The 16037-nt window shown below is 48.6% G+C and overlaps 1 protein-coding gene across 1 annotated transcript in view; it reads left to right on the top strand.

Moving 5' to 3' along the window:
* Positions 1-861: 861 nt before the first annotated feature.
* The window catches only part of LOC120917916 (puratrophin-1-like), a 113736-nt gene continuing 98560 nt past the window's right edge, over positions 862-16037 (top strand). The window contains exon 1 of the mRNA XM_040329523.1: positions 862-972. Within this exon, the coding sequence (XP_040185457.1) occupies positions 970-972 (3 nt within the window). The 5' untranslated portion in view covers positions 862-969. The remainder of the gene's footprint in view (positions 973-16037) is intronic.

The following is a 16037-nucleotide window of genomic DNA, read 5'->3' on the forward strand; positions in this document are numbered from 1 at the left end:
CCACCTCTCTGCATGTCCAAGCTCCAGTCCCCGCCCCCTATCAGCACGTGCAGTCTCCTCCCACCTCTCTGCATGTCCAAGCTCCAGTCCCCGCCCCCTATCAGCATGTGCAGTCTCCGCCCACCTCTCTGCATGTCCAAGCTCCAGTCCCCGCCCCCTATCAGCATGTGCAGTCTCCGCCCACCTCTCTGCATGTCCAAGCTCCAGTCCCCGCCCCCTATCAACATGTGCAGTCTCCTCCCACCTCTCTGCATGTCCAAGCTCCAGTCCCCGCCCCCCTATCAGCATGTGCAGTCCCCGCCCACCTCTCTGCATGTCCGAGCTCCAGTCCCCGCCCCCCTAGCAGCATGTGCAGTCTCCGCCCCCCTCTCTGCATGTCCAAGCTCCAGTCCCCGCCCCCCCCTATTAGCAGGTGCAGGCTCCAGTTACCATCCATTTATTGGCATGTCCCCCCCCCCCCCCCGCCAGGCCCCGCCCCTATATGCATGTCCGAGTTCCAGTGCCCCGCCCCCTAATTGCATGTCCGAGTGCAGGGCCCGCCTCCGTCAGCGTGCCAACGTGCATTCCCCGCCCTCCCATTAGTGTCTCTCATCTGTAATCCACGCCTCCCCATCACCAAGGTCCCCGCTGCGATCTCCGCCTCTCTGTATACAGTATAAACGTGTCAAGGCTTCAGACTCCGCCCCCCATGTGTGTATCAGCCTGTCCTGTTTCAGTTTCCGCCCCCTATGCAAAAATATCAGCGTGTTCTTGTCCCAGTCCCCGCCCCTCTGTATATAGCAGCGCGTGTAGCGCGCCGTAATCCCCGCCTCCCTAGTGCTTCGGACGTCGCTCTCCCCCCTGTGTGGGGCTAAGGTGGGCGGGGTTGGGGGTGTGTCCGGGCTCTGCTCGGCTCCCGGGCTTCTCCGATCCTCATTCGGGATGATGGCAGCACGGTGAGCGGGACAGGCGGGAGCCCCGGCGGAGGAGATGGTGAGGACCGGCCGGGGGAGGGATGCTGTGTGTCATCATTGTGTATGAGCGCCGAGCTCACCGCCATGTGCTGTACTGAGCATACTGTGTGCTGTACTGAGCATACTGTGTGCTGCACTGTGTATACTGAGCGCTGCACTGTGTATACTGACCCTCAGGTGTACTGCACTGTGTATACTGACCCTCAGGTGTACTGCACTGTGTATACTGATCCTCAGGTGTGCTGCACTGTGTATACTGATCCTCAGGTGTACTGCACTGTGTATACTGACCCTCAGGTGTGCTGCACTGTGTATACTGATCCTCAGGTGTACTGCACTGTGTATACTGATCCTCAGGTGTGCTGCACTGTGTATACTGATCCTCAGGTGTACTGCACTGTGTATACTGACCCTCAGGTGTGCTGCACTGTGTATACTGACCCTCAGGTGTGCTGCACTGTGTATACTGACCCTCAGGTGTGCTGTACTGTGTATACTGACCCTCAGGTGTGCTGTGCTGTGTATACCGATCCTCAGGTGTGCTGCGCTGTGTATACCGATCCTCAGGTGTGCTGCGCTGTGTATACCGACCCTCAGGTGTGCGCTGCGCTGTGTATACCGACCCTCAGGTGTGCGCTGCGCTGTGTATACCGACCCTCAGGTGTGCGCTGTGCTGTGTATACCGACCCTCAGGTGTGCGCTGTGTATACTGACCCTCAGGTGTGCGCTGCACTGTGTATACTGACCCTCAGGTGTACTGTACTGTGTATACCGATCCTCAGGTGTACTGCGCTGTGTATACTGACCCTCAGGTGTACTGCACTGTGTATACTGACCCTCAGGTGTGCTGTACTGTGTATACTGATCCTCAGGTGTACTGTACTGTGTATACTGACCCTCAGGTGTACTGTACTGTGTATACTGACCCTCAGGTGTACTGCGCTGTGTATACCGACCCTCAGGTGTGCGCTGCACTGTGTATACTGACCCTCAGGTGTGCTGCACTGTGTATACTGACCCTCAGGTGTGCTGCACTGTGTATACCGATCCTCAGGTGTGCTGCGCTGTGTATACCGATCCTCAGGTGTGCTGCGCTGTGTATACTGACCCTCAGGTGTGCTGTACTGTGTATACTGACCCTCAGGTGTGCTGCGCTGTGTATACTGACCCTTAGGTGTGCTGTGCTGTGTATACTGACCCTCAGGTGTACTGCACTGTGTATACTGAACCTCAGGTGTACTGCACTGTGTATACTCATCCTCAGGTGTACTGTGTATACTGACCCTCAGGTGTACTGTACTGTGTATACCGACCCTCGGGTGTACTGTACTGTGTATACCGACCCTCGGGTGTACTGTACTGTGTATACCGACCCTCGGGGGTACTGTACTGTGTATACTGACCCTCAGGGGTGCTGTACTGTGTATACTGACCCTCAGGTGTGCTGCACTGTGTATACTGATCCTCAGGTGTGCTGCACTGTGTATACCGATCCTCAGGTGTACTGCACTGTGTATACTGACCCTCAGGTGTGCTGCACTGTGTATACTGACCCTCAGGTGTGCTGCACTGTGTATACTGATCCTCAGGTGTACTGCACTGTGTATACTGACCCTCAGGTGTGCTGCACTGTGTATACTGACCCTCAGGTGTGCTGCACTGTGTATACTGACCCTCGGGTGTACTGTGTATACCGACCCTCAGGTGTGCTGCACTGTGTATACCGACCCTCGGGTGTACTGCACTGTGTATACCGACCCTCGGGTGTACTGCACTGTGTATACCGACCCTCAGGTGTACTGCACTGTGTATACTGACCCTCAGGTGTGCTGTACTGTGTATACTGATCCTCAGGTGTGCTGCACTGTGTATACTGACCCTCAGGTGTGTGCTGCGCTGTGTATACTTTGTATTGTGTCCCCATGTACAGGTCCCGGGTGTGTGTTGTTGGTGTCACCCTGTTGTGTTCTGGCTGTGGAATAAATATTCCATTTCTATGGACGCATTGTAATACGGCACGCGTACAGTGGGGGGGCGCTCTCCTCACAGCAGAAGATGTATTCTCTCTCTCTGATTCGCTGTGTGTATCTTTTCTCTTATTCCATCCTTTGTTACATCTCAGGGCTGCTGATTTCCTGCAGCCTGTTAGCAGCCACTTCCGATCGCCATGCACTCCAGCGGCTGTCGTGTCGCCCGCTTGTAGTTTCCATCGGAGTCCCGCATGTGACAACGAAGAGCTTAGTGTGGCTCCGCCCACCAAACCACGCCTTCCAGGTGCTGGATTGTTTGCAAACAGACTACAGGTCCCATCTGCCCCCATAACATTGGGGACATGTGCTGACCACCCCTCCTTCATCACCGCTCTGTAGGTCAGCCGCACTCCAAGTACATAAAAAAAAAAAAAACACTTTCAGATCTGTGCGACTTTTTTAAAATAAAAATAACATTTGGGCATCACCAGAGGCACCTGAGCATCTGGCAGGTCATTGGTGTCAGTGGGAAGAATAGTGTCCCGTCATTGGTGTCTGTGGGAGGAATAGTGGCCCATCATTGGTGTCTGTGGGAGGAATAGTGGCCCGTCATTGGTGTCTGTGGGAGGAATAGTGTCCCGTCATTGGTGTCTGTGGGGAGGAATAGTGTCCCGTCATTGGTGTCTGTTGCAGGAATAGTGGCCGGTCATTGGTGTCTGTTGGAGGAATAGTGGCCGGTCATTGATGGTGTCTGTTGGAGGAATAGTGGCCGGTCATTGGTGTCTGTTGGAGGAATAGTGGCCGGTCATTGGTGTCTGTTGGAGGAATAGTGGCCGGTCATTGGTGTCTGTGGGGAGGAATAGTGTCCCGTCATTGGTGTCTGTGGGGAGGAATAGTGTCCCGTCATTGGTGTCTGTGGGAGGAATAGTGTCGCGTCATTGGTGTCTGTGGGAGGAATAGTGTCGCGTCATTGGTGTCTGTGGGAGGAATAGTGTCGCGTCATTGGTGTCTGTGGGAGGAATAGTGTCGCGTCATTGGTGTCTGTGGGAGGAATAGTGTCCCGTCATTGGTGTCTGTGGGAGGAATAGTGTCGCGTCATTGGTGTCTGTGGGAGGAATAGTGCACCGTCATTGGTGTCAGTGGGAGGAATAGTGTCGCGTCATTGGTGTCTGTGGGAGGAATAGTGTCGCGTCATTGGTGTCTGTGGGAGGAATAGTGTCCCGTCATTGGTGTCTGTGGGAGGAATAGTGTCGCGTCATTGGTGTCTGTGGGAGGAATAGTGTCGCGTCATTGGTGTCTGTGGGAGGAATAGTGTCGCGTCATTGGTGTCTGTGGGAGGAATAGTGTCCCGTCATTGGTGCCTATTAAGTTGTGTTATTGATGTGTATTTTTGGTACACATTTTTATGCGTTGCATTACGTTAAATAACACTTTCCAGACTCCTCCTCCTGTGTTGATTTTCTATTGTGTGCATTGTTGTTCTATCATCTCGGCTGGTGACGCTCTGTGACCATGTGACCAACACCGTCCAATCCACATCACTGACACAAAGCGCTGATGGACAATCATTCATGGAGCTTCAAAATAAAAGATGAAACACCCGCTCATGGAGGCTGGTTTGGGACCCGGATGTCCAGACAAAAGTGAGGGCATCCTAATCAGGAAGTGAGGGCATCCTAATCAGGAAGTGAGGGCATCCTAACCAGGAAGTGAGGGCATCCTAACCAGGAAGTGAGGGCATCCTAACCAGGAAGTGAGGGCATCCTAACCAGGAAGTGAGGGCATCCTAACCAGGAAGTGAGGGCATCCTAACCAGGAAGTGAGGGCATCCTAACCAGGAAGTGAGGGCATCCTAACCAGGAAGTAAACAGGAAGTGAGGGCATCCTAACAGGAAGTAAACAGGAAGTGAGGGCATCCTAACCAGGAAGTGAGGGAATCTCTGGTTTTCAGGTGGACAAAACGGATGTCCCCATTGGAAGATTTTACTCTCTATTCCTGTTCTGGTGACAAGCCCAAAAAACTGACAGGGGCTCTAATCCCTCTCCACTCTTTCCATATTCACACCTGAGCGATTTCTTCTGCTTGTAGCTTGTCGCTCCTAAAACGCTCATTTATTTCAATGGCCCCCTGTTCACATCTGAGTGTCACCTGAAGCGAAACGCCTGACGCTTAGAAACGTACCTGAGCTTCTTTCTGGCAGATTACAAGTGTTTTTTTTTTTTTGTCGCATAGACTTCAATATAAACGGTTAACTTGAGTGTTTTCGGTGCTTCCAGTGCTTTCTATTGGCTAAACAAAAATGGCTGAAGCTGTAAAACGCGTGTAATGCGCTTGCAAAAATACCGCTCCAAACTCTCCCCCCAAAAAAAACACCTAAAAGTCGTTCTGCTCAGACGTGAACGGAGCCTGAAGTCTGGTTTCGTGTTGCGGGGAACCCCATGCGATTCGGACAGGAGTCGCACCGCCTTTCTGTGTACATCAAATGGCGATCACACCCATGTGATCCGATTTCAGCCAATTGTGTTTTGCGAACCAGTTTTACCGCACAAATGAGATTTTGATGCGGGAAAACTCTGCAAATTCTGCACCAGTGCGAATGGAGTCTCCATAGATTTGCCATAAAAATAAGTAAAAATGGCAACAAAGTGGCGTCGCTGTTTGTTATTGGCGCTGCATGCTGGAGCTTGTAGTCCCCCCCGATGCTTTCTTAAGCCTCCGATCTTGCGATTATTGGCGGAGCCGCGTCCTGCGGTTATAACCCGGCGACCCTTGGTGTTCTCCTTTTGTACGGCTATGTGTTTATGGGATGGCTGAGCGCCGGCCTTGCACCTGCAGCTCCAGCACTCCTCCGTATTCGCCGCCCTGCCGAGCCATTCCGGTGATTAAAACATAATGCCGGGTGGGGGAGGGGGGGCTAAATAAATACGTTACTTGGAGTCGCATCTGTGAAATGTCTGATCTGCCGACTGATTGCTGGAGGGTGTTGTAGATGTATCCCTGCGCATGCAAAGAAAAAAGTGTGATCTGATTGCGTGTTTTTTTTTTTTTTTGCCTGAAACATTTTAGAAACCTAAAACACCGCCGCCAAAAATGCTAAATTTGGTGTTCAGGTTTATTTTATTTTATTTTTTCTGATCTGAATGCAACTTGTTGCTTTCAATGGGTCTGTACACACAGGCATGTAATTACAAGTAAAGTAGCAATGCGTTTTGGATCAATGGGGGGGATGCGTTCCATTGTAGCTCTGGCTGTACTTTAGGGTCGTTGTCCTGCTTGAAGGTGAACCTTTTTCTAAGATTGTCCTGTATTTGTCTCCATCCATCTTCCCATCAACTCTGACCAGCTTCCCTGTCCTTGCTGAAGAAAAGCATCCCCACCACATGATGCTGCCACCACCATGTTTCACAGTGGGGATGGTGTGTTCAGGGTGATGTGCAGTGTTTTCCCCCCACACATATTGTTTTGCTTTTAGACCAAAAAGTTTAATTTTGGTGTCATGTGACCAAATCGCCGCCTTCCACATGTTTGCTGTGTCCCTTCCCCCACATGGCTTCTCACAAACTGCAAACAGGACTTCTTATGTCTTTCTTCCCCCAATGTCTTTCTTCTTGTCACTCTTCCATAAAGGGCAGATTTGTGGAGAGACCACTAATAGTTGTCCTGTGGACAGATTCTCCCCCCTGAGCTGTGGATCTCTGCAGCTCCTCCAGAGTTACCATGGGCCTCTTGGCTGCTTCTCTGATGAATGCTCTCCTTGCCCGGCCCGGTCAGTTTAGGTGGACGGCCATGTCTTGGTAGGTTTGCAGTTGTCCCGTACTCCGTTCCATTTTCCGATGATGGATTGAACAGAAGCTCCGTGAGATCTTCAAAGCTTGGGAGATTTTTTTTTTTTTATAACCGAACCCTGCTTTATACTTCTCCACAACTTTATCCCTGACCTGTCTGGTGTGTTCCTTTTGTTCACTAAGGTTCTCTAACAAACCTCTGAGGGCTTCACAGAACAGCTGTATTTATACTGAGATTAAATTACACACAGGTGGACTCTACTTACTAATTGGGTGGCTTCTGGAGGCAATTGGTTCCTCTAGGTTTTAGTTGGGGGTGGGGGGGGTATCCTGAGTAAAGGGGGCTGAGAGAGAGAGATGCATGCCCGCTCTTCGGGATTCGCTGCGGGTGTCAGTGCAATCTTAGCGACAGGTGATTTCTGTACATCTCTACTCCAAAACACTTGAAGCTCAAACAAGTTCTGGAACTTCTCCTTTTTGCATTTTGGTGTTTTTTTTTTCACCTGTACAAAAAAAGCGGCAAAAATTGTGCGACTTTCTGCCTGAAAACGCTACTCTCAGGTGTGAATGGGGCCTTGGAGCTGCTAAGCTACAGTCTATGAAATGTCTCTTCCTGGGGTCAGATCTTTTCATCTTTCACATCTGAGTGGTGGATGTGTTTTGTAGTCTTATGGATAATATGGGGGGGGTGTGGGGGTCCCCCCCCCCCCCGGTTCGGTGTGGTGGAGTGTTCCCAGGCAAAGGCGGCTCATATTACTGGGAGAAGAACGATCGCTGTAGTTGAGCTGTCAGGGGAAGGCAAGAAGTTTGCTTTGGGCGAGTGCCAGCCAGGAATGGGCTGAGAAGGGGGAGCCCCCCTCCCCCGATCTCCTGTATCTGCAACTCCAGCCACTGAATGGTAATCATATCCTAGGACTTCTGTGCTGGATACTTTGTGCCCCCCGGGAAAAATTTAGCACCCCCAACCCTTTCTGCACATTTTTTTTTTAAATCTTGCCTTATAATGCTAAACTCGTGGTTTTGCGCACACCTACATATCACCCCGGTGTGAATGGAGCCTTATGCCTCGTACACGCGATCGTTTTTGGAGGGCTTTCTGGAGCTTAAGTGGTTAATACTGCGTTGACCCTCTCTGGCGCCTCTGGCCGCATGCGGTATTGCATGCCATTGAAGTCAATGTGGAATAAATTATTTTTGTTTCCGTTGACTTCAATGGGGAAACTCGCTTTGATTTGCGAGTACTTTTTTGCGAGTACTTTGCGAGTACTTTGCATTCTCCTGGAACGGATTATGCTCGTAATCCGAGGTTCCACTGTAGACACTGCACTACGTTGGTCCGACTTTAATGCGACTTGAGGTCCATAGACCTCAAGATTTAGGCTGGTTTCACACTGAGGCGTGCAGCCGCGGTGACGGTATAGCCGGGCTATTTGTAGCGCGGCTATACCGTCGTATTTACCGCGATATTCGGGCGCTAGCGGTGAGGTTTTAACCCCCGCTAGCGCGCTTTCCCATTGATTTCAATGGGAAGGCACGGTATTGGAGCGGTGAACACACCGCTCCTATACCGCGGTAAAGATGCGGCTAGCAGGACTTTTGGTGCGCTCCTGCTAGCGCACCGCTTCAATGTGAAAGCCTTCGGGCTTTCACATTGAACACTACAGGGCATGATTTTTCATAATAGCAGCGCTATTTTTAGCGCTGTACCGCATGAAAAACGCCCCAGTGTGCAAGGGGCCTTACAGTCATTGCTTCCAGTCTTTCGTGACTTTCAGGTCGTACAAGTGCGAAAAGGGGCCTTCTCTGACCGTCTGAGAATTGCCCACAACTGTTGGCCTGGGCCAATGACTCGCTGAGGATGACGGTAAGGCCACAATGGGGTGGAACGGACACCGGCGGGCCCTTATCTCTGACCTGACACTTTATTCTTTTTAAATAAACTTGGACGTGTCCTGGGCTTCACCCTGATGAAGTCAAGTGCGGCGGAACAGATTGTAAACAAGATTGAGGCCTACATAAATCTGCTGAGGTATTTGTATCCAGGCCAGTGCGGATGAATGGGTATATATACGGTATATTTATAGGAAGGCCGTATATCTTTAGCGAGCGCCCTCGGCCTAAATATAGACGCAGTTATTTTCACCGGCTTCTGGGAAGACACTTGTCAGGACTGGCTGTGCCGGACTTCCCACAATGTCCGATCTCTGCGCCGGTCCTGAAGTGAATGTCGGGTTGTGTTGAGGTGAGGAGAACATTCCCTCCTGTTCTGAGGAAAATGCTGGAAGACTTTTCGTGTCCTTTGTAATGATTGGCCAGGCTGGTTAGAAAATCGCTCAAAAAAGCGCTTGATCGTTTGTCTTTCAAAATGTTAGTGTGCATTTTGATTTTCGACATGCAAAGTTTTATGGGCAAAAAAAACCCTGCCATGTCGGATTTTGGGTTTGACAAACTTGCTTTGCATCTAGGAGCCGGCTAAGGCCCCTTTCACACTTGTGCAACCTGAAAGTTGCACAACGTGGACGTGACTTGAGGCAATGTCTGTGTAATTTTTTTAGGCCTGAATGTTTCATAAAACCCCCGAACTTGATATATTTTCTGAAAGCAGACACTCTGGAGAATAAAAAAATGATAGTGTTTTATGCCACACAATATTATCTCAAAAGGTCTTGGAAACATAACATTTCTGCAGAAAAATGAAAGAAATTTCCCATTTTTTTGGGTAAAAGATGAGGTTGGACCGAGTAAATTTTATACCCAACATGTCGAGCTTTAATATTTGTGTCCCCCTGGAAGGGCGAGAAAATTTGGTACCCCCATGTCTTCTATAGGTGGCGCTTTAAAAGCCCCCACTGGTTGCCCTCGAAGGGCTGGTTGTATTTGCGTAGACTTGGTGTCCACCCCCCCTCCCCTCACATCAAATGACAAGAGGCCCCCCCCCCCGGGTGTAATCATAAGTTTTAAAAAATAAAAATTGTCACATGGGGATAAAACCCACTGACGTTTGGCAAGTGTTTAATTGAGCACATGCATTTGAGGTAGTTTTGTGGCTCAGGCTTCTGGCCTAGTAAAACTCCAGTCACAGAATGAAGACGTATGTGAAGCACACAGTATATCATTGATTTCTCTATATAATCCTTTTAGCGCTCTTCTAAATGACTTCACAGTCTAATTCTATTTTCCTCTCCCTTACCGTATTATTTTCTGTATTTTTGGATTACGGTGAAGCCTTCTATACTGGATTAGGTGGTAATTATACATTTCTGCAGGATGTGAGGAAAACATCAACATTGTTGGTTGCTGTGCCCTCAGGGCCGGCCCGGGGACCGCTTTGTGTGGAAAAGCGTAAGTCATATCTGAGGAACTTTAATTTTACTGAGGCTCTATTCACACTTCTGCGACTTGTCATGCAACTTTTGGACATCAAAGTCGTATGAAAAGTCGTTCCCCATGTTTTCCAATCATAACTTTTCATATTATGTGCGGTTTAAAGTTGCAGAAACTTCAAAGCAGTTCATGCACCACTTTGGTCTGGCTTTCATCCAACTTGAGGGCCATAGACTACAATGTAACCCTCAAAAGCTGCATGACAGTTTTTATCTGAATGTTATACAGTGCAACAGTTGTCCATCACTGGCCAAAGCCGTATCCAAGTCGCACTCCAAAGTCGGTGCCACTTTTGAGTCGTACAAGTGTGAATGGAGTCTAAGGCTGCATTCACACCTGAGCGACAAAACGCCGGACGCTTCTGAAGCTAGAGGGGAGAATTCCCATTGCTGTCTATGGAGATGGTTCACATCTCATAGACGCCGAACGCCTGTCGCCTGAAAAAAAGTCCCGGACCCTTTTTTTCAGGCGACATTGGCGTTTGCCCATTGACAGCAATGGGAAGACTTTGAAAAAAAAAATATGCCGCTACCGCCGAATGCGGCTGTCGCTCAGGTGTGAATGGAGTCTAAAAGTGGAGAGATTTCCCTCACTTCTGTCCTGATAAGTTCCTCCAGCAGGGACCCATATGGCAGATAAAATGTGACGCTCAAGTTGGGATTTATTCTTGGTTGAACGACAATTTTGCATTTGCAAATTGCACAGAAACGGACTACAGTCTATTTAATCTTATTTCCTATAGGTCCTGTTCACATCTATGCAGTTTCCTGCAGTGCATTTTTTTTTTTTTTTTTTGGAAAGGCGCAAGGCTTTTTTGTGGTGGGTACCAGCTCTTTAAAAAAACAGCTATTCACTGGTTAAGGACACTGGTGGGTGCTGGCTGCTTAGCAACCAGTGAATAGCAAAGCTTGCACCTGCCTTTGTCCTTAACAACCAGTGAATGGCAGAGCCAGCACCCGCCGCTGTCCTTAGCCAGTGAATGGCAGAGCCAGCACCCGCCGCTGTCCTTAGCCAGTGAATGGCAGAGCCAGCACCCGCCGCTGTCCTTGGCCAGTGAATGGCAGAGCCAGCACCCGCCGCTGTCCTTGGCCAGTGAATGGCAGAGCCAGCACCCGCCGCTGTCCTTGGCCAGTGAATGGCAGAGCCAGCACCCGCCGCTGTCCTTGGCCAGTGAATGGCAGAGCCAGCACCCGCCGCTGTCCTTGGCCAGTGAATGGCAGAGCCAGCACCCGCCGCTGTCCTTGGCCAGTGAATGGCAGAGCCAGCACCCGCCGCTGTCCTTGGCCAGTGAATGGCAGAGCCAGCACCCGTTTTTTTTTTTTTTTTTTTTATAAAGCACAGCAGTGTGAAAGGCCTGAGGGCTTGTTCAAACCATACAGAACCGAATACATCATGTGCAATGGGAACATGCGCTGCAATGCTTAATTTTTATTTAACTTAAATATTAATATTATGCGCTGCAGCATGCAAAAATAGAACTTTTTATTTTTTTGCCAAATGCACTTCCAGCCATAGGACGTAAGGCAAATTTCCATGGACTTTAATGGCCTAATGCAGCACTACCTACAGTGCCGGTCCGAACGAACCTGGGTTTTGTTATTTTCTTCTCTATTACAACTCCTCTCTCCTGCTGTCAGTGACATCCTTCCATCCGACACACACCAAGGAAATCTATTTCCGCACATCTGCCATTCAGCAGAAAGGGACATATTTGCATAAATCCACGATCGGCCTCGTGTTGGGTGTCTGCCGGCTGGCGCTGTGACATGATGAAGGTGGCGAGCAAAATGATGTCACCGGCGTCTTCTCAGTTTTTTACATGACAGGTACCTGATGTTTGTTCTGCAGATGCACGGTATTGTCTGCGTTGCAGGATTTCTTCCTGCTTTGGCTATTCTCTTTGCATCAGCTGGAATTGAAGCACCTGCTTGGAAGAGGAATAAAACCAAATAAAAAAAGAATTGCGCTGCAAAGGTTTTATTTTATTGTAAGGGTTTACAGAGGAAAAAGTAAAAACTAAAAAAATATAAACTGCGTAAATCCAATCACAATAATATAATTAGTCTGCCTTAAGGCTCGCTTCACAGTGATGCGAGTTCATAACGAATGTGATGCGTCAAACATTCTAAATTTGCATGTCATAAAATTGGTTTTCAATGACGGTCGTTCACATAAATGCGTTGCGATTCATCTATGAATGAGATGCGGTTTAAAAAAAGGGTCTTGTGCGAGTTTACAGCGTTGCGTTGCAAATTTTAGTCTCCATAGACTTCAATGTAAATCGTTCTGGAATCGCATTGATGGTTCACATATGTGCCAATTCCACCACACTACTCTCCACAAAAAGATTTAAGGGGAAAAAAGTGCGCTCTATACGCCAATAAATACGGTAATATGCATGTACTACTTTTTTGCATGTACTGCATTGCAGTCGCAGGTGCAGTGCACAGGCTCCTGCAGTGTCCCGTCCCCCCCGGCCGGCTTCTATAAGGCAGCTCAGTCATTTTGGTGACAAGAGAAGACCATGTCTGTGTAATGTGTAGTCACCGTCAGAAGCCCGTCTGATAGGACACCTGAGCAGAGAAATGATTCTGCGGAGCGTCTTCATGATGCCGAAATCGCAGGGAGCATAGTGGGCGTTTCCCACAGATTAGAGACTGCAGAGAGTTAATGATTGATTTTTCGCTCAGACGGGTCCTGTCTGGCAGACTTGCAGGTCTGCTTTTAATAGTTTCTGATTCACTGACCTGGAAAAAGCACTCGGATCAGGACTTTTCACTTGGCTGGCCGGGGGATTTATTCCATGATGGAAGCCAGGGAGCCAGCCAGGCAAATGGCTTTTTCAGGGGGTCAGCCGTGTTATCCCAGGTCTGGAAGTGTGGGTACACCCCAACGGCGAACCCCTTTTCTGGTAATTCCATCTTTCATTCCATGGGGGAGATTTTACTAAAACTGGAGAGTGCAAAACCTGGTGCAGCTGTGCATGGCAGCCAATCGGCTTCTAACCTCAGCTTGTTCAATAAGCTCTGGTTCACATGGAGGGCGGGTTTGAAACTGTAACTCGCACGATTGCGAACTGGTGACTTGTCGTTAAGGTTCCTCTATCGAGATGGTTCCTGTAAGGACTGCGCAGGCGCAATCCTTGCCAACGGAAATCTCCGAACCTCGGCCAGCATCCAGGCTCATTCCTTAACATCCCTGTAGATTGGAGGATGTTAAAAAAAGAGCCAGGAGGCCGAGCGAGCGGAGCGAGCCATCTGAGCGAAGTGAGGACGACTGGCCACTTTCCTCAAATTCCACGTCGCCCTGGATGCCGGCCGAGGTTCGGAGATTTCAGTTGGCAAGGATTGCGCCTGAGCAGTCCTTACAGGAACCATCTTGATAGCCGGAACCAGATCCGTCAGATCACCGGCAATGCAGTCTGACTTCGGGGGGGTGGGCAATTTGATAGACATCTGTGCGGGTTCATGTACAGATGTCTATTCAGATCTCCCCCAGAAGTTGCCAAAAGTACAGAAACGACTTTTGGGAATCGGTGCGGCGCCGCAAAGACGGCGTTGCACCGATTCGGACGGTGCCGTTGCCCCCAATTTGACATGTCAAAACAGCCCGACGTGATATCTAACCTAGAATCTGATTGGTTCCTATGCACAGCTTCTCCAGATTTTTGCACCATGCAGTTTTAGTAAATAACGAAGGATGAGCTCCGACGTGTTCACTTGGGACTTGTAGTTCTTTCATTCACAGATGGATGACAGGCTGAGTCAAGTTGAATTAAAAATACAAAGAATGCTGTTGGGTGAGAAGAACCCCATACTACAGAGAGTGGGAGGGGAGCAATGTATTCCATGTTTCTAAAGGTGGGGGGGGGGGGTGTTTAAAGGGAGGTGGGGTTGCTGGGGGACGCAGTGTTTCACGTTAAACCCTAAATATGAATGCAACATGGGGGGTAATTTATAAGGATGAGCTCCGGCGTGTTCACGTAGCCCACATGCAGAGCCCGCCGGGAAGTCGTCGCTGCGCTATTTACAGGCGGTGAGAAATTTCCCGAGCTTACTGCGACAATGTCTCGCTGCCTGCGATTGGCGCCGACTTCCTGGTGGGCTGCGTGAACACCCCGGAGCTCATCTTTATAAATAACTCCCCATGTTGCATTCATGTTTAGGGTTTAACGTGAAACACTGTGTCCCCCAGCAACCCCTCCCCCCCACCTCCCTTTAAACACCCCCCCACCTTTAGAAACATGGGATAAATTAATCCCCTCCCACTCTTTCTGTAGTATGGGGTTCTTCTCCCCCAACAGCATTCTTTGTATTTTTAATTCAACTTGACTCAGCCTGTCATCCATCAGAATTTGTGAATGGAAGAACTACAAGTACCAAGATAGCCGCGGCTCTGGAGCTAGGTCGAAGCCGCGGCCTTTCCTGATGCTGTGACCGCGGCAGCAATCCGCGGATCACAGTGTGCCGATCTGAAGGGGGTGACCCCTTCGGATAACGGGATCAACGGTGATCTGTTGCACCACTAGCGGCCATGTTAAATATCGGCCTAGACCTGTCCTTGGATGACAACACTTCCCGCTATATATAGATCTATAAAAAAATAGATAGATATATCTATTTTTTTATATATAGATATATATCTATTTTTTATAGAGAGATATATATATATATATATATATATATATATATATATATATATATATATATATATATATATATATATATATATATATATATATATATATATATTATTTTTTTTTATGTGTGTTACTATAATAAATTGTAAATAATTTTAGATATGAATAATATAAAACTTTTTTTATTTTTTTATTACACACTTTTTGGGGTATTTTTTTCATTTTATGCCCCCACAGTAATAATTCACTTGGAAAGTCGTATAACAAATAGACAATTCTGTTTCTGGACATGCTGTTTTTTTTTTGGGACCCCCTCAAACATTCTACGTTTTTTTAGTTTTTGGGGTCCCGATGCTGATTGGTCCTCGGGTGGACGTTGTGGTGTTCAGGGACTGATCCGGTGTCACGATCTCTCAGGCATGGAAAAGTTTGACAGTCCGGGGTAAACGAGTCCGGTATTCATCTTTCCGTTCTGAGCTGTTTTTCTGGACGCTGGAGAATGTGGCGAGTCCCGGCCAATGAAAATTAGGCGCGGCCTGTGTGGGCGAAATGTCTGACTTTGCGTTTTTTTCTGTGTTGGCCTCCCCGCACGGTTTATCCCACCCTTCAAAATTTTTTGTAATAGAGAAGAGGAGAAAAAAAAAAATCCTTGTTCCCCGACATGCCATTGTCCGCGTTGTGCTGGAATTGATGGCGCTGCAGTTCTCTCCGCTGAGCCTTCGCCTAATTAACCGTTTTCTCCCCACCGCCGGGAAGAGTTCTGACGCGGGTTTCTCCAGAAGAGCTTATAAAATCCCTTCCAATGGCCAAGCTAATAAAATGGTTGTTACCCTGCATGACACAGATAAACTTTATTTTATGACCTCCGCCATTGTCACCGTTCCGTATTTAGCCCGGGCTTCACTCCTGTCCGGGAAAAGGTTTGTGCGTGATTGAAAAATGGATCCTGATAGGAAAGTCTGTCTTCTGACAAAACGTATTTTTGATTTTGGATAAAGCGGTGAGGGGTTAGTGCCGCAATCTAACACAATTTTAGTTTTGTGAGGAATGGAGAGAAAGCAGACTACGGTTTTACTGCTGTCTGTTTTTCCAATTAAAGTAAAAGCCACACCCCCATTTCCTGTACAGGTGAAGAGGAAGTGAAGAAAAATTTCCCCTCAAACAGGGTGTCATGTACAGGAATAAAAAGGTGGTTACTGTTAGAGGCTTTCCTTTTTTCCTTTTTTTCCTTTTTTCCTTTTTTTCTTCCCATCTCTTTTCTCTACTTCACGTCCCTTCTTTTACTTCCCTTTCCTTCTTTTTCCT

Source organism: Rana temporaria, chromosome 11, assembly GCF_905171775.1.
Source record: "Rana temporaria chromosome 11, aRanTem1.1, whole genome shotgun sequence".
NCBI lineage: Eukaryota > Metazoa > Chordata > Amphibia > Anura > Ranidae > Rana > Rana temporaria.